The sequence below is a fragment of the Bombina bombina genome, chromosome 10 (assembly GCF_027579735.1).
Source record: "Bombina bombina isolate aBomBom1 chromosome 10, aBomBom1.pri, whole genome shotgun sequence".
NCBI classification, from domain to species: Eukaryota; Metazoa; Chordata; class Amphibia; order Anura; family Bombinatoridae; genus Bombina; species Bombina bombina.
This window is the reverse complement of record NC_069508.1, coordinates 22,589,666-22,609,449: the sequence shown is the minus strand read 5'-3', so window position 1 is coordinate 22,609,449 and position 19,784 is coordinate 22,589,666. Positions and strand designations below refer to the sequence as shown.

At 41.1% G+C, this 19,784-nt stretch overlaps 1 protein-coding gene across 1 annotated transcript in view; it reads left to right on the top strand.

Annotated features, from left to right (window-relative positions):
• Positions 1 to 19,784, top strand: part of TRMT1L (tRNA methyltransferase 1 like) — a 57,279-nt gene that overhangs the window by 34,739 nt on the left and 2,756 nt on the right. Inside the window, exons 14-16 of the mRNA XM_053693852.1 lie at positions 2,430 to 2,590; positions 3,240 to 3,296; positions 5,091 to 5,208. Of these exons, the coding sequence (XP_053549827.1) occupies positions 2,430 to 2,590; positions 3,240 to 3,296; positions 5,091 to 5,208 (336 nt within the window). The remainder of the gene's footprint in view (positions 1 to 2,429; positions 2,591 to 3,239; positions 3,297 to 5,090; positions 5,209 to 19,784) is intronic.

Here is a 19,784-nt window from a genome sequence, read left to right as displayed (position 1 = left end):
TATGGTTCTAGACAACCCCACTGGTGCTAGCTACGTATATTACCACTTGATGTTTGTATTTATAATGCCATATGTGACTCTTGGCTTCATTTAACATTATGGTTCTAGACAGCCCTACTGCTGCTAACTAAGTATATTACCACTTGATGTTTGTATTTATAATGCCATATGTGACTCTTGGCTTCATTTAACATTATGGTTCTAGACAGCCCTACTGCTGCTAACTACGTATATTACCACTTGATGTTTGTATTTATAATGCCATATGTGACTCTTGGCTTCATTTAACATTATGGTTCTAGACAGCCCCACTGGTGCTAACTACGTATATTACCACTTGATGTTTGTATTTATAATGCCATATGTGACTCTTGGCTTCATTTAACATTCTGGTTCTAGACAGCCCCACTGCTACTGGTGCTAACTACGTATATTACCACTTGATGTTTGTATTTATAATGTCATATGTGACTCTTGGCTTCATTTAACATTCTGGTTCTAGACAACCCCACTGGTGCTAGCTACGTATATTACCACTTGATGTTTGTATTTATAATGTCATATGTGACTCTTGGCTTCATTTAACATTCTGGTTCTAGACAGCCCCACTGCTGCTAACTACGTATATTACCACTTGATGTTTGTATTTATAATGTCATATGTGACTCTTGGCTTCATTTAACATTATGATTCTAGACAGCCCCACTGGTGCTAGCTACGTATATTACCACTTGATGTTTGTATTTATAATGCCATATGTGACTCTTGGCTTCATTTAACATTCTGGTTCTAGACAGCCCCACTGGTGCTAGCTACGTATATTACCACTTGATGTTTGTATTTATAATGCCATATGTGACTCTTGGCTTCATTTAACATTCTGGTTCTAGACAGCCCCACTGCTGCTAACTACGTATATTACCACTTGATGTTTGTATTTATAATGCCATATGTGACTCTTGGCTTCATTTAACATTCTGGTTCTAGACAGCCCCACTGCTGCTAGCTATGTATATTACCACTTGATGTTTGTATTTATAATGTCATATGTGACTCTTGGCTTCATTTAACATTCTGGTTCTAGACAGCCCCACTGCTGCTAACTACGTATATTACCACTTGATGTTTGTATTTATAATGCCATATGTGACTCTTGGCTTCATTTAACATTCTGGTTCTAGACAGCCCCACTGGTGCTAGCTATGTATATTACCACTTGATGTTTGTATTTATAATGCCATATGTGACTCTTGGCTTCATTTAACATTATGATTCTAGACAGCCCCACTGGTGCTAACTACGTATATTACCACTTGATGTTTGTATTTATAATGCCATATGTGACTCTTGGCTTCATTTAACATTATGGTTCTAGACAGCCCCACTGGTGCTAGCTACGTATATTACCACTTGATGTTTGTATTTATAATGCCATATGTGACTCTTGGCTTCATTTAACATTATGATTCTAGACAGCCCCACTGGTGCTAACTACGTATATTACCACTTGATGTTTGTATTTATAATGCCATATGTGACTCTTGGCTTCATTTAACATTCTGGTTCTAGACAGCCCCACTGGTGCTAGCTACGTATATTACCACTTGATGTTTGTATTTATAATGCCATATGTGACTCTTGGCTTCATTTAACATTCTGGTTCTAGACAGCCCCACTGCTGCTAGCTACGTATATTACCACTTGATGTTTGTATTTATAATGTCATATGTGACTCTTGGCTTCATTTAACATTCTGGTTCTAGACAGCCCCACTGCTGCTAGCTACGTATATTACCACTTGATGTTTGTATTTATAATGCCATATGTGACTCTTGGCTTCATTTAACATTATGGTTCTAGACAACCCCACTGGTGCTAGCTACGTATATTACCACTTGATGTTTGTATTTATAATGTCATATGTGACTCTTGGCTTCATTTAACATTATGGTTCTAGACAACCCCACTGCTGCTAGCTACGTATATTACCACTTTTTCAGTACAAAGTCTTTTCTTTTGAGCCCTCCTCTCTTAACGATTTGATCTTGTGCTCTGGCACAAGGTTTTATGTTTGTCTAAATTTAACGCAAATATCAATTTCAAGCCTGGGGATTCCATGTTCCTGTTTTCCTTTGCTGTAAACAATAAGTAACACATGTAAAAATGAGCTTGTGCTCTTAACTAGCCAATCACTGTGAAGATATTTGCATACTGAAAAACTGTCAAATTAGCATATGAGCCTATCTACGTTTAGCTTTCAACAAAGAATACCAAGAGATCAAAGCAAATTTGATAATAAAAGTAAATTGGAAACTTGTTTATAATTCCATGCCCTATCTGAATCATGACTAGACTGCCCCTTTTAGTGGTATATACAGCTTTGTATGGAACTCTGGTTTTTAAAGAGGTTTCTGTCATTGCGCTGTTAGGTCCGGCACACTGTACAGCACAGGATTTCTCAGGAGAATGATGTTTGAGGCAGTGCAGCACGGGATCGATGATATTCAACAGCTACTGAAGACTCTAATCTGCGAAGCGGAATGCACAACCCTTAAACAATTCTCCATTACAGCAAACCAAAGCAAACGAGGTATGTGTCTCAAATAACTAGATTAGGTGATAGGGCACTTTAAATGTGTGACATCAGAAAACAAACCTAGAAGCTGTCGGCAGCACAGTAACAGTTCTTGTATCCTAAGTGAATAAGGTTTATTTAGCATTTACTCTGTAACTTACTCCTCTAATTGCATTTATTTTCCTGCCTACTCCTTTACTGAAGCAGCCGTTATTAAATTATTTTCTGCCTTGTGTGTCGCACACTTCTGAAATAGAAGATATCATTAATGCAGTCATCTGCCTCAAAAAACGAATCCTATTTATTGCTGATGATCATTCATGGGGTATTTTAAATTTGTCTTTTGCAAAGTTATACGTACAGTATCAGCCTTCCAGGTGTTTGTATTTAGTTGTGCACCCCCCTCTCATTGGGCATTCTAAAGTCTCTCCCTGTGTCGTCGCTACCCATAATTACCTTCCCTTGTCTACCTATCTCAGGCACATGCTGAGGTTGTGTATTTAATCATTTGCACAGTTAGGCTGTGGTTATAGTAAGGATCAAGTTTTATTTAAATGTGTTGTGATACTGCTGGTTGTATAATACATTATTTGCAGGTCAAACTTGCTGAACATTTTTTAGATATAAATTACATTTTTGGTTCTGAAATATTTGTGTTTTGTAGAGGAAAGTGGAGTGTTTATTAAAATTGCAGATGCAGCAGACTTCTCGCAAGACCAAGGTATGAAATCTGTATTTGTGTGTTTTCTGAATATGCACAACTCTAAACAGAAAAGAGGAAAATACGCCTATAACTGCTTCTATTATTTACATTTGTACAAATATAAATCAAAGCAAAAATATGTAGTATTTGTTCATTTTAGTTTAGCAGCTATCTTTTTATATAGGGGAACAAATTTAAAAAAAATCAACAATATAGCGCTTGTGATAGTGTTTATATTAAATATTTATTATAGTAGTTACTTGCCAAATATAAAACAGTCAGTTAAAAAGATGAGATTTACACAAACACACTCAAAAGCCATATGTGTTTAAATCAATTCAATAAAATCGTTAATAGATAGGAAGTAGTTTATACATTTCCTTAAGAGCCTTCACGTTGTTTAGCTATGACACTAAATCACTGAATAGTATTGCATACTCGCACTCCGTAATTGAAGAATCCGGTTAGCAACCACAGCCAATCAGGCCAGACTTCACTTTACATTATGCGTTTCAGAGCCATGATCCTTCTTCAGGTGTTAACTCTGTAAACAGGGACAAAGGGATATGATCGTGCAGTGTGTCACTTTTATGGAAGGAATATAGAAAGCTAACTCACAACTATAGACGTTAATGGCAGGCATTTATAAGAAATAAGTGAAGCAAGGGTTAAAGGTATAGTCTGGTCAAAATTAAACTCATGATTCATATAGAGCAGCAATTTTAAGCAACTTTCTAATTTACTCCTAGTATCGTTTTTTCTTCATTCTCTTGGTATCTTTATTTGAAAAGCAAAAATGTTAAGTTAGGAGCCGGACCATTTTTGATTCAGCACATGGGTAGCGCTTGCTGATTAGTGTCTAAATGTAGCCACCAATCAGCAAGCGCTACCCAGGTGCTGAACCCAAAATGGGCCGGCTCCTCCTAAGCTAACATTTTTGCTTTTTCAAATAAAGATACCAAAAGAACGAAGTCAAATTGATAATAGGAGTCAATTAGAAAGTTGCTTAAAATTGCTGCTCTATCTGAATCATGAAAGTTTAATTTTGACTAAACTATTCCTTTAATGAGTTTCAGACATGATTCCTCGTCAACTTCAGGAGCACCTATGAATCTAGATTCTGTTAGTTATATCAGCGAGTCAATAGCCAGCTAAATATTAAATCTGTTTATAGATATGAAGCAAATCAGTACAGTAAATGTAAAAAAGGTGTGTTGAAAAAGATCATTATAATATGTAAAATAGTTTTATTTAAAAATGTTTTTATTTTTTATATGTATTTAAAAAAGATGTACATTTCCAGTGCATTTAATCAATTCTTATGATTTTGTGAGTGAAAAAAATGGCATAATTTGTCACCTGATGTTCCCATTGGCTGAGACTTTGCAACATTTTGATTGGTTGATCTTGTGCAGTCTGTAACACTGTACAATGGTCTATTGGGGCTAAACCTACTGCAGAATGTACAAATTGCATGACAGACCCCAGAGGGCGGCCTGTGTGCATCCAAATTAATATAAGTATTGCTTCTGCATTCTGTTCTTAATCATTGTAACATATAAAAGGCCGCAATTGTTGTGGGGTTTTTGTTTTTAAAGAATATTTGTATTTGTATTTTTCTCCACATCAAAACTGAACTGACTTTATGCAAAAATGTACAAGGCAATATCAAAAATAAGTATGCTGCACTCCTTTTTGGCAAAATGTGGAAAATCTTTATACAGCGATTACAGCTTTATTTTTTATGCAAACATTTTTACAGTGTAAATGGTTTTGTTTTTTCAATTCTAATGTATGAATTGTGTATTGCAGGGAAAAGAAAACGTCAGGATACACAACGTAACACCCCGAAACGACCAAAAAACGAGGAACACCCACCCTTTTATTACAGCATTCACAGACACAGCATCCGTGGGATGAATATACCAAAGTATGTATTTTTAAATAAAATTCTCTCAGACGTTATGTTCAGAAATAATACTCACAAGAACAAACATTCAGCTCAATAATGTGTTAGCCTGTTCTATGGCGATTTATCACCTATGTGCAGCTTTTTAGCTCAGTAATGCTTTTCTCATAGTATTATATCAGTCTGATCCCGCCTATTACGGTCAGTCCAGCGCCAAAATATCAGGCAATTCCTCTCTGAACAAGGAACACAGCAAACCCAGACGATCTTTTCGGCCTTCATTGGGCCTCATCAGGTGTAGCCATATTCCTCTAAGCACACTGAGCAAGGAGTCCACGTCTGGTTGCCCCTTTTTACACACAGAGAGAAGCGCACTCACAGGAACGAACAACTGGCTCAATACCATTGTTGGCCTGTTCTATGGCGATTTACCCCCTGGGTGCAGCTTCTTTTAGCCCAGTAATGCTTTTCACAGAGTAGAACATTCCTGTAGTGTATCAGTCTTATCCCGCCTATTACGGTCAGTCCAGCGCCGAAATACCGGGCAATTCCTCTCTGAACAAGGAACGCAGCAACCACAGACGATTGTGGTTGCCCTGCTCCTTGCTCAGAGGAAAATAGTCTGTTTCAGGGTTGGACAGTTCTTTTATGTTGGGTTAAGACTCTAGGACAGTTCTCCTCTGTGAAAAGCCCAATTGAGCTAAAAGATGCTGCTATCGGGTGATGATTTGCCAAACAGCAAGATATTGAGGCATTGGGGCATATGTATCAAGCTCCGAATGGAGCTTGATGCCCCGTGTTTCTGGCGAGCCTGCAGTTATAAAGCAGCGGTTACAAAGACCACTGCTCCATAACCTGTCCGCCTGCTCTGGGCAGGCGGACACACATCGCCGGAAATCAACCCGATCGAGTACGATCGGGTTGATTGACACCCCCCTGCTGGCAGCCCATTGGCCGCGAGTCTGCAGGGGGCGGCGTTGCACCAGCAGCTCTTGTGAGCTGCTGGTGCAATGCTGAATATGACGAGCGTATTGCTCTCCGCATTCAGCAATGTCTGTCGGACCTGATCCGCAGTGTCAGATCAGGTCCGCCAGACCTTGATAAATATGCCCCATTGTCTGTTGCTGGCTGATCACTTACTGGTAATTTAAAGGGAAAGATCTGAGCTCCTATTCTTTGATCTAGGCTGCTAATCCTGGCATGTTTGCTTCCCTTGATGACTTGAAGTGGCTGCCCCTAATGTAAATCTTTTATGTCTGTAATGTATGTGGTTAGGTGCAGTGAGCAGAGCTAGGCTACTAAAAACATAAGTTCTCTTTACACAACTTCCAATTGTAGTACTAATACTACAGGCTGTACTATTTATAGGACCTGAAAATGGGGTTAAATACATAGGGGTCGATTCTATAAAATTCCCCAGTTCAGATGTGGATTTCTACGCAGACACAGACGCAGCTCTCATGGAATTGTACAGAAAAAGTGCTGTCCCTGCGAGTGGCAAGAAGTCTCCGATATAAATAATGACGGCTCTCTGTTAGGTAAAAGTTTGCAATGGGGGATGAGATACAGAAGGGGACCCCCCAAAAATGTTTAAACTTTAATATTACTCCTAATACATATAAAATGACGCTGTTTTCAGTGCACTGTACCTTCAATGTGCTGTTTTTTTCGTATGCATAGGTTTTCTTTTCAGAGTAATTTTTTGATTATTTTGATAAAAGCTCACGATCTTTTAACCCCTTAACGACATGCGTCGTACAGGGTATGTCTTGCACAAACTGGTCTTTAAAGACCAGCGACATACCCTGTATGACGTTGGGGTTTAAAGTGGCTGGAAGCGATCGATGGATGATTGAAGAGTGAGGGGGGCGGGATTGTCGCACGGGCGGGCACCGCTACACTACAGAAAAATGTGGATCAATAAGTGGGAGAAAGGGGGGGGGGGGGGAAACAACACAAAATTATAATTCTAAGATATCTGGGAGGGGGTGGAGGTTGGTCTATGGGGGGGAGCTACACTACAGGAAAAAATAAAAAAAAATGTATTTTATTCTAAACTGAGTACTGGCAGACAGCTGCCAGTACCCAAGATGGCTCCCAGTAAGGTAGAGGGGGAGGGTTAGAGAGCCATGGGTGGGGGGGAGATCAGGGAGATTGGGAGCTAAGGGGGGGATCCTACACAGCAGCATATGTAAATATGCTATAAAAATGTTTTTAAAAAAAATTAAATATACCTTTTATTTTAGTACTGGCAGACTTTCTTCCAGTACTTAAGATGGCAGGGACAATTGTGGGATGGGGGAGGGAAGAGAGCGGTTTGGGAGGGATCAGGCGGTGTGATGTGTCAGGTGGGAGGCTGATCTCTACGCTAAAGCTAAAATTAACCCTGCAAGCTCCCTACAAGCTACCTAATTAACCCCTGCACTGCTGGGCATAATACATGTGTGGTGCGCAGCGGCATTTAGCGGCCTTATAATTACCAAAATGCATACATGTCTGCTATTTCTGAACAAAGGGGATCCCAGAGAAGCATTTACAACCATTTATGCCATAATTGCACAAGTTGTTTGTAAATAATTTCAGTGAGAAACCTAAAGTTTGTGAAAAAGTGAACAATATTTTTTTATTTGATCGCATTTGGCGGTGAAATGGTGGCATGAAATATACCAAAATGGGGCTAGATCAATACTTTGGGTTGTCTTCTAAAAAAAAATATATACATGTCTCAGGATATTCAGGGATTCCTGACAGATATCAGTGTTCCAATGTAACTATCGCTAATTTTGAGAAAAAAAAAGTGGTTTGGAAATAGCAAAGTGCTATTTGTATTTATTGCCCTATAACTTTAAAAAAGAGCAAAGAACATGTAAACATTGGGTATTTCTAAACTCAGGATAAAATTTAGAAACTATTTAGCATGGGTGTTTTTTGGTGGTTGTAGATGTGTATCAGATTTTGGGGGGGTCAAAGTTAGAAAAAATGTGTTTTTTTCCATGCTTTACTCATATTTTATCATTTTTTTTTTTTATAGTAAATGATAAGATATGATGAAAATATTTGTATCTCTAGAAAGTCCATTTAATGGCGAGAAAAACGGTATATAATGTGTGTGGGTACAGTAAATGAGTAAGAGGAAAATTACAGCTAAACACAAACAGAAATGTAAAATAGCCCTGGTCCTTCAGGGAAAGAAATTGAAAAATGGCCTTGTCCTTAAGGGGTTAATATGTGAGAAAAAACTGTAAGATCTGTAGGGTGTAAACATTTTTAGAATTACACTGGGATTTAAGAGAACCCACAGCAATTACACTTTGTATTTTGTACTTATAAGTACAAATTTATGTGTGTTTTTTGCACATTCCGTGCACGCACTTTAATTATGATTTACTCTGTGTATATTTAATACAATTTATTTCCTTATAATTTACATACAAATTTAAAGTTTTTATTAAAATACAATTTTTGGTGAACAGTTTTGTTACGTTTTTTAAAGGCACCTTAACAATACAAGTTTTTTTCTTTTGTATTTTTGTGTGAATGGTTCAATTATTCATTTTGAATAAATCTCCTTCCCATATTAAAATGCAGTATACGCCCCTTGGCGTATTCCACCTGGGAAATAGGACTGGCGATCACTCTTATAGAATCTCACCAGCCCAGAGAGCTTTTTAGGTCATCTCTAGAGAAGTGATGCACGACTGTTACCTAGCTGAGCACATCTGATGAGCCAACGACAAGAGGCATGTGTGTGTAAACCACCAATTAGCAGCTAGCTCCCAGTAGTTTATTGCTGCTCCTGAGCCAACCTAGGTATGCTTTACAACAAAGGATACCAAAAGAACAAAGTATATTTGATAACTGCATTCTCTGTCTGATCCATGAGAGTTTAATTGGGACTATTATGTCGCTTTAATGTTTGAAGACATTTTGCAATTTAATGTTCTGTAGCTGATATATATTATCCGTACGTAAATAAAGAGATTTATATTCCTTTAAACAGGAAATATACCAGTGAATTTTTAATTTGGTTTTGTAAAGGTGACTGTTTAGCATTTTTGTTTGCACACCTGTAAAGCTCACACTGGTGAAGTAAAATAGTACAGATGTATAATGGAATATTATAACACCATTTTAGCAAGTTAAAGGGACATAAAACAAGTTGGGATAGAGGCAAAATATAATATGTACTTTAATTACTTTACCTGCAAATTTATACTGCAGTGCCTCGCCATAAACCCTATATTTTAAGTTTCTGAATTGTACAGCTCTAACTCCCGCCACACAATTCCTTCTATGGCTGCATATATATCCACCTTTACTTTGGTAGAATGCAGAAGTGCACAGTGATTATCCGCTGCAGCATGCCTAGAAGCTAATAAGCTGTTAAGAACTCAGTTAAAATACAATGCCTGTGTTTCTCATGCTAAACACTGATAAGGGAGAGGTGGATCAAACTTCTCCAGACAGCATAGCTATGTAACTAATTTTGCTTATTTTTGAAAATTATTTTACTTGCCAGGAATTTTTAAACAATGTTTCTCTTACTTGGTGTATTCAGTCCACGGATTCATCCTTACTTGTGGGATATTCTCAATCCCTACAGGAAGTGGCAAAGAGAGCACACAGCAAAGCTGTCCATATAGCTCCCCTCAGGCTCCGCCCCCCAGTCATTCTCTTTGCCGCTCTAACAAGTAGCATCTCCACGGGAGGGTAAAGAGTTTGTGGTGTAAGATTTGTAGTTTTTATTTCTTCAATCAAGAGTTTGTTATTTTTAAATAGTGCCGGTTTGTACTATTTACTCTGAAGCAGAAAGTGATGAAGATTTCTGCTGAGAGGAAAAAGATTTTAGCATGTTGTAACTAAAATCCATTGCTGTTCCCACACAGGACTGTTGAGTACCGGAGAACTTCAGTTGGGGGGAACAGTTTGCAGGCTTATACTGCTTTAAGGTATGTTCAGTCATTTTTTCTAACAAGACTTGGTAGTGCTAGAAGACTGACAGAAATCCCATGAGGGAAGGTAAGCCATTTTCTGAGACACTGTATAGAATGATGGCTTCAGTTAAGGGCTTTAATACTGACAGACACTGTGATGGGCTAAATCAATTACTTTATTAAGGTAATCTTATATTTATTAAGCGTTTTAGACGTTGGAAACACTTCTTGGGGACTTTTTTTTTTACGTCTGGCATTTTGTAAGACAGCTAATCTGACTCAGAAAGGCCCCATAACTCTGGAGTAATGAAGGAGGGGGCCTCATTTTCGCGCCTCAATTGCGCAGTTGATTTGCAACACCGCTCCATGCAGCTTCATGTGCAGAGCCTTAAGAGTACAGGAGGACTTCAGGGAGGCTTAATTTACACCTGCAAATAACCCTAAAGGAAGGTAAAGCCACAGCAAAGACTGTGGCATCGTACTGTAGTGGGTTAAACCGGGTGTTTACTTCATTTTGCTTCGGTTTGGGCATTAAGGGGTTAATTGATTTGAAAATATGTGTGCAATCATTTTAAAGCATTAGGATCATGTGGTGAAAATTTCATTAAGATCGGATGTTTTTTGATGATTTGGTAAAAAAGTGTGTGCCTTTTATTATTTAAAGAGACAATAAAGTTTTTTCAAAAAGTGTTTTTTTTTTCAATATTTTAGTGTTGTCTGAGTCTGTCAAACATGTCTGAGCCTTCAGATAGACCTTGTTCTTTATGTTCAAAAGCCATGTCAGTACCCCCATTGCATTTATGTTTAAAGTGTGCAAAAACATCTAAGCATTTTAAAGATCATCCAGTGACAATTAAATATGCTGCCCAAGATGATTCCTTAACGGAGGGTTATGAGGATAGTCCTTCTTCCTCCCCCCACGTGTCTACACCAGTTACGCCCGCGCAAGCGATGCCTAGTACCTCTAGCGCATTGGCCCCCATTACTTTACAACAATTAGCAGCAGTAATGGATAATTCCCTTGCAGCATTTTTATCCAAACTGCCAGTTTTTCCAAGAAAGCGCGATAGCTCAGTTTTAAATACAGAGGATGAGCAATCTGAAGCTTTGGATAATTTATCTGTAGTACCCTCACAAAACTCAGAGGTAGCAGTGAGGGAAGGTCTGTCTGAGGGAGAAATTTGTGACACAGGAAAAGTTTCTCAGCAAGCAGAGTCAGATTCCTTACCGTTTAAATGTAAGCTGGAACACCTCCGCGTCCTGCTTAAGGAGGTTTTAGCTACGCTGGATGATTGCGACCCCATGGAGGTCCCTGAAAAATTGTGTAAAATGGACAGATTTTTAGAGGTCCTTGTATACACTGAGGCATTTCCGATCCCAAAGAGGGTGGCGGGGTATTGTGAATAAGGAGTGGGAGAGACCAGGTGTACCCTTTGTTCCCCCACCTATCTTTAAGAAAATGTTCCCCATAAACGACCCTAGGCAGGACGCGTGGCAGACGGTCCCTAAGGTAGAGGGGGCTGTTTCAACACTGGCTAAGCGTACAACTATACCAATAGAGGACAGTTGTGCTTTCAAAGATCCTATGGATAAAAAATTGGAAGGATTGCTGAAGAAAAGTTTTGTTCAGCAAGGTTTTCTGCTTCAACCAATTGCCTGCATTATTCCGTTAACTACTGCAGCGGCTTTTTGGTTCGAGGCCCTGGAGGAGTCGCTCCAGAGGGAGACTTCATACGATGAGGTCATGGATAGAATTCATGCTCTAAAGCTGGCTAATTCTTTTATCACTGATGCCGCTCTCCAATTAGCTAAACTAGCGGTGAAAAACTCAGGTTTTGCCATCATGGCGCGAAGAGCGCTTTGGCTCAAATCGTGGTCGGCGGATGTGTCGTCCAAAACAAAACTGTTAAATATTCCCTTCAAGGGGAAAACCCTATTCGGCCCAGAGCTGAAAGAAATTATTTCAGATATCACTGGGGGCAAGGGCCATGCCCTTCCACAAGATAGGCCGTTTAAGGCCAAAAACAAGGCTAATTTTCGCTCCTTTCGCAACTTCAGGGGCGGACCTGCTGCAACCTCTGCTGTCGCAAAGCAAGATAACGCTTCCCAGCCCAAAGCAACCTGGAAACCCTTGCAGGGCTGGAATAAGGGTAAACAGGCCAAGAAGCCTGCTCCTGCTACCAAGACAGCATGAAGGGGTAGCCCCCGATCCGGGATCGGATCTGGTAGGGGGCAGACTTTCTCTCTTTGCTCAGGCTTGGGCAAGAGACGTTCCGGATCCCTGGGCATTAGAAATAGTTGCTCAGGGGTACCTTCTAGAATTCAAGGATTCTCCCCCAAGGGGAAGGTTCCACAGTTCTCGTTTGTCTTCAGACCAAACAAAGAAACAGGCGTTCTTACGCTGTGTAGAAGATCTACTAAAAATGGGAGTGATACACCCAGTTCCAATTGCAGAACAAGGACTGGGCTTTTACTCAAACCTGTTCGTAGTTCCCAAAAAGGAAGGAACTTTCAGGCCAATCCTGGATCTAAAAATTCTAAACAAATTCCTCAGAGTTCCGTCTTTCAAGATGGAAACCATTCGGACAATCTTGCCGATGATCCAGGAAGGTCAATATATGACTACCGTGGATCTAAAGGATGCGTACCTACATATTCCTATCCACAAAGATCACCATCAGTTCCTAAGGTTCGCCTTTCTGGACAAACATTACCAGTTCGTGGCCCTTCCTTTCGGGTTGGCCACCGCGACCAGAATTTTCACAAAGGTGCTAGGGTCCCTTCTAGCGGTTCTAAGACCGCGGGGCATTGCAGTAGCACCTTACCTAGACGACATATTAATACAGGCGTCGTCCTTTCACAGAGCCAAGGCTCATACGGACATCGTTCTGGCCTTTCTAAGGTCTCACGGGTGGAAGGTGAATGTAGAAAAGAGTTCTCTGTCCCCGCTCACAAGGGTTCCCTTTCTGGGAACACTAATAGAAAAATCTTTCTGACAGAGGTCAGGAAGTCAAAACTGCTGAATACTTGCCGAGTTCTTCATTCCATTCCTCAGCCTTCCGTGGCTCAGTGCATGGAAGTAATTGGTTTAATGGTTGCGGCAATGGACGTCCCTTTCGCCCGAATCCATCTCAGACCACTGCAGCTGTGCATGCTCAAACAGTGGAATAGAGATTACGCAGATTTGTCTCCTCAAATTCAAATGGATCAAAAAACCAGAGACTCTCTTCTCTGGTGGTTGTCTCAAGATCACCTGTCTCAGGGAATGAGTTTCCGCAGGAGTGGATCATTGTCACGACCGATGCCAGTCTGGTAGGCTGGGGTGCGGTCTGGAACTCCCTGAAGGCTCAGGGACTATGGTCTCGGGAAGAATCTCTTCTCCCGATAAACATTTTGGAGCTGAGAGTGATATTCAATACGCTCCAGGCGTGGCCTCAACTAGCAGAGGCCAAATTCATCAGATTTCAGTCGGACAACATCACGACTGTGGCGTTCATCAATCATCAGGGAGGAACAAAGAGTTCCCTAGCGATGAAGGAAGTATCCAAGATTATCAAATGGGCGGAGGATCACTCCTGCCATCTATCTGCAATTCACATCCCAGGGGTAGACAACTGGGAGGCGGATTTTCTAAGTCGTCAGACTTTCCATCCGGGGGAGTGGGAACTCCACCCGGAGGTTTTTGCTCAGCTGACCCAGCTTTGGGGCATTCCAGAGTTGGATCTGATGGCGTCCCGTCAGAACACCAAACTTCCCCTTTACGGATCCAGATCCAGGGATCCCAAGGCGGCATTGATAGATGCATTAATAGCGCCTTGGTCATTCAGTCTAGCTTATGTCTTTCCACCGTTTCCTCTTCTCCCTCGGCTAATAGCCAGAATCAAACAGGAGAAGGCTTCGGTAATTCTGATAGCGCCTGCGTGGCCACGCAGGACTTGGTATGCAGACCTAGTGGACATGTCATCGGTCCCACCATGGAAACTGCCATTGAGGCAGGATCTTCTAATCCAAGGTCCTTTCAAGCATCCAAATCTAGTTTCTCTGCAACTGACTGCTTGGAGATTGAACGCTTAATCCTAGCTAAGCGGGGTTTCTCTGATTCAGTTATAGATACTCTGATACAGGCCAGAAAGCCTGTCACCAGGAAAATTTACCATAAGATATGGCGGAAATATCTTTGTTGGTGTGAATCCAAGGGTTACTCGTGGAGTAAGGTTAGGATTCCAAGGATATTGTCTTTTCTCCAAGAAGGTTTGGAGAAAGGTCTGTCAGATAGTTCCTTAAAGGGACAGATATCTGCTCTGTCTATTCTGTTACACAAGCGTCTGGCAGCTGTACCAGACGTTCAGGCGTTTGCACAGGCCCTAGTTAGAATCAAGCCTGTCTACAGACCTGTGGCTCCTCCATGGAGTCTAAATTTAGTTCTTTCAGTTCTTCAAGGGGTTCCGTTTGAACCTTTGCATTCCATACATATCAAGTTATTATCTTGGAAAGTTTTGTTTTTAGTAGCTATTTCTTCTGCTCGAAGAGTTTCAGAATTGTCTGTTTTACAGTGTGATTCACCCTATCTGGTGTTCCATGCAGATAAGGTTGTTTTGCGTACTAAACCTGATTTCCTTCCAAAGGTGGTTTCTAATAAGAATATTAACCAGGAAATCATTGTTCCTTCTCTGTGCCCTAATCCAGTTTCTAAGACGGAACGACTGTTGCACAATCTTGATGTGGTTCATGCTTTAAAGTTCTATTTAAAAGCAACTAAAGATTTCAGACAAACATCATCCTTGTTTGTTGTGTATTCTGGTAAGAGGAGAGGTCAGAAAGCGACTGCTACCTCTCTTTCATTCTGGCTGAAAAGCATCATCCGATTGGCTTATGAGACTGCTGGTAAGCAGCCTCCTGAACGAATTACAGCTCATTCTACCAGAGCTGTGGCTTCCACATGGGCTTTCAAGAATGAGGCTTCTGTTGAACAGATTTGTAAGGCAGCGACTTGGTCTTCACTGCATACATTCGCCAAATTTTATAAATTCGATACTTTTGCTTCTTCGGAGGCTATTTTTGGGAGAAAGGTTTTGCAAGCAGTGGTGCCTTCCGTTTAGGTTACCTGACTTGTTCCCTCCCTTCATCCGTGTCCTATTGCTTTGGTATTGGTATCCCACAAGTAAGGATGAATCCGTGGACTGAATACACCAAGTAAGAGAAAACAGAATTTATGCTTACCTGATAAATTACTTTCTCTTACAGGTGTATTCAGTCCACGGCCCGCCCTGATATTTAAGTCAGGTTCAAATTTAATTTACAATAACTACAGTCACCACTGCACCCTATGGTTCTCCTTTTTCTCCTAACCGTCGGTCGAATGACTGGGGGCGGAGCCTGAGGGGAGCTATATGGACAGCTTTGCTGTGTGCTCTCTTTGCCACTTCCTGTAGGGATTGAGAATATCCCACAAGTAAGGATGAATCCGTGGACTGAATACACCTGTAAGAGAAAGTAATTTATCAGGTAAGCATAAATTCTGTTTTTTATGCAAACTATTTTTTACTTAATTAGCCCTTTTAGGATATGCACAGATCTCAACCTGTTTTATGGCACTTTAAAGGTGAATATGAAATGCCCAGTGATGTCTTTTTGTACTTGTAATATGTGCATATGTGGGGCTTACCTGGATATGCTTGAGGGCTGCACACAGAAAGTTCTGAAAGCATGTGACCCTTTCTCAGAGCCATTTTTGCAAGGCCATCTATATGTTATTGCGCATTTTAAAATCATGTTTAAGTTCCTTCAATTCTTATAACTGCAATGAGCTTATTGTCTGTAAATAGATATTATTTCTTTCCTAAGATATGGAGAGTCCACAACGTCATTCAATTACTAGTGGGAATAACACTCCTGGCCAGCAGGAGGCAAAGAGCACCACAGCAAAGCTGTTAAGTGTCACTCACCCACCCATAATCCCCAGTCATTCTCTTTGCCTCTGTCAATGGAGGATTTGAAGTTTGGTGTCTGAAGAAATTAATTCCTTTTTCGGGTACTTTTCCCTGCAAGCAAGGATTTTGGTTAAGCTGAGTCCACGTCAATCTCTTCAGTAGAGAGTAATGGTGGCTTTTACGCAGTTAGGAAGTTGTGAGGTAGGTCCTTGCTTTGTTTCCCAACACATTTCTGCCCATGGTACAGAAAGCTAGAGTTGGTTACTCTGTTCTTTCTTTTTCTTCAGGTCTCTGTAAGGAGTATGTGTCCTTTCACGCCTTGTGAGCTGTCTTCCTGACGGTCAGCTAGACTGGAGGTAAGTGCTTTTGTCTATATAGCAGTGTATTTAAAACATTTCTACAATTTAGGGATTTTTTTATTTAGTATTATGGACATGGTAGACTCGGTCTTTTGACAAATGCTTGTTATTCCTAGAGTCACAAATTGTCTGTGCTGCATGCTTAGCTAGAACACTTCAATATAAAGATAAATTGTTTCCCGCTGAGCCCAATGTCTCTCAGGATGATGCTGTTCAGGCAATGCCACAGCTTTCTCCTCAAACATCCCAAGCCTCTATGGCGTCACATATAGTGCCCTGCAGTTCCTCTCAGCCTCTTGGAGGAGTTTATTTGAATGCAGATTTTGCTGCACAGGTATCTTCTGCGGTATCTGCGGCGTTGTCTGCTTTTCCTATGCTGGGAAAACGCAAGAGGCAAATTAGACATTCAGATAGTAAGCCTCTGAGGGTGAAATCTCAGATTTGGACAGCATTATTCTTTCATCTGATACTGTAGAAGTAAACTTCAGATTTAAGCTTGAACACCATTGTGTACTGTTAAAGGAGGTATTAGCTATTTTGAACGACTCTGATACTTCTTTTGTTGTCAACCCTAAGAAGTTTAGTAAACTTAATAAATACTATGATGTTCCTTCCTCTGTGGAAGTTTTTCCTGTCCCAGACCGTGTGACGGAGATTATTTCACAGGAATGGGAGAAGCCATGGATTCCTTTCTCTCCATCTCCCATATTTAAAAAGATGTTTCCTGTTGCTGACTCCATTAAAGATTCTTGGCGCACGGTGCCTAAAGTGGAAGAAACTATTTCTACTCTGGCTAAGAGAACTACAATCCCTATAGAGGATAGCTGCTCCTTAAAGGATCCCGTGGACAAAAAGCTGGAAGCTTATTTAAAGAAGATGTATGTTCATCAAGGTCTTCAATGGCAACCTGCAGTTTGTATTGCCACAGTAGCAAGTGCTGCATTTTATTGGTGCGACGCCTTGTCTGAATCAATTCTAGTAGAGACTCCGTTGGAGGAGATACAAGATAGGATTAAGTGATAGAAAAATGTGTAAATGCGCATAAACAGCAACAGGTTGGTTACAAGTATATATACTTGTAACCACCCCGTTGCTGTTTATGCGCATTTACACATTTTTCTATCATTATATCCTTTCTACCCTGTACATTTTGGGAACAGAGTAGTGTATATGCAGGGGAAGATTTGCGCACCAAAAACCTTTCTCACAACATAGCAAAGATAGGATTAAGGCTCTCAAACTAGCTAATTCCTTTATTTCTGATGCTAACATGCAAGGTCTTAGACTGGGAGCCAAGATGTCTGGATTCACTGCCCTAGCCTGCAGAGCTCTGTGGTTAGAGTCTTGGTCGGCTGATGTTACCTCTAAGTCCAAGCTTCTGGAGCTTCCTTACAAGGGTAAGACCTTGTTTGGACCTGGTCTGGCAGAAATAATTTCTGATATTACAGGTGGAAAAGGTTGTTTTCTACCGCAAGACAAGAAGAACAGACTCAAAGGACGTCAAGGTAATTTTCGTTCCTTTCGTAACTTCAAAAGTCTTCCTCTTCCAAGCAGGAGCAGTCCAAATCTTCTTTGAAGCCCAATCGGTCTTAGAATAAGGGGAAGCAATCAAAGAAACCCACAGCTGAGTCTGTCAGCATGAAGGCAGGCTTTCCTTGTTTTGTTACGCGTGGAGACAAGATGTCCCAGATCCTTGGGCTGTGGACATAGTATCTCAGGGTTACAAAGTAGAATTCAAAACTTTCCCTCCCAGGGGCAGATTCCACCTCTCAAGATTATCTGCAGACCAGGTAAAAAAGAGAGGCATTCTTGAACTACGTTCAGGACCTTTCCTCCCTGAGAGTGATTGTTCCAGTTCAAGTAAGGGAACAGGGTCTATGATTCTATTCAAATCTGTTTGTGGTAGCAAAAAAAAAAGAGGGAACTTTTCGACCGATTTTAGACCTAAAGTGCCTCTACAAGTTTCTCAGGGTACTGTCCTTCAAAATGGAAACCATTCATTCCATTCTTCCTTTGGTCCAAGAGGGTCAGTTCATGACGACCATAGACCTGAAGGACGCGTATCTTCATGTTCACATCCACAGGGATCATCACAAATTCCTGAGATTCGCCTTTTTAGGCAAACACTTTCAGTTTATGGCTCTTCCATTTGGCCTTGCCACAGCTCCCAGAATTTTTCAAAGGTTCTGGGGGCTGTCTTGGCAGTGATCAGTTCTTGGGGAATTGCAGTGGCGCTATTCAGGTGCCATCTTTTCAACAAGCAAAAACTCTCATACAGAGATCTTGTTGTCTTTTCTACGTTCCCATGGCTGGAAAGTGAATCTGGAAAAGAGTTCCCTTGTTCCATCTATTAGGGTGGTTTTTTTAGGGACCATAATAGATTCCCTTCCCTATCTATGAAAATTTTTCTGACAGAGGTCAGAAAATCCAGAATTCTTTCCTCTTGCCTCTTTCTACAGTCTGTTTGGTTATCAGTGGCTCAATGTATGGAGGTAATTGGTCTGATGGTCGCTACCATGGACATCATTCCATTTGCTCGATTCCATTTAAGAGCTCTGCAATTATGCATGCTCAGACAATGGAACGGAGACCATTCGACAAGAGTCTCTCCCGTGGTGGCTTTCTTAGGACCAATCTGTCTCAGGGCACATGCTTCCGGAGACCTTCCTGGGTGATTGTGACCACGGACGCCAGCTTGCTAGGCTGGGAAGCAGTCTGGGACTCGTTAAAGGCGTAGGGACTATGGACTCGAGAGGAGTCTGCTCTTCCCATAAACATCTTGGAATTGAGAGCGATTTACAATGCTCTGATGGCTTGGCCTCAATTGTCCTTAGCCCGGTTTATCAGGTTTCAGTCGGATAACATCTCCTCAGTGGCTTACATCAACCACCAGGGAGGAACTCGGAGTTCCTTAGCCTTGAAGGAGGTGGCACAGATTATTCAGTGGGCGGAAGCTCACAATTGTTGTCTTTCTGCCATCCATATTCCTGGAGTGGACAACTGTGAAGCTGATTTCCTAAGCAGACAGACATTTCATACCAGGTAGTGGGCTTTTCATTCGGAGGTGTTCTCCAGGTTAACCCTCAAATGGAGGTGCCAGAGTTGGCTCTGATGGCATCTTGGCAGAACGCCAAGCTTCCAAGATACAGTTCAAGGTCAAGAGATCCACAGGCTGCTCTGATAGATGCTCTGGCGGTTCCTTGGGATTTCGGGCTAGCATACCTGTTTCCTCCATTTGCGCTCCTTCCACAAGTTATTTTTTGTATAAAACAGGAGAGAGCATCGGTAATAGCTCCTGCGTGGCCTCGCAAAATCTGGTATGCAGACCTAGTGAAGATGTCATCTTGGCCACCTTGGAGGTTGGCTCTGAGGAG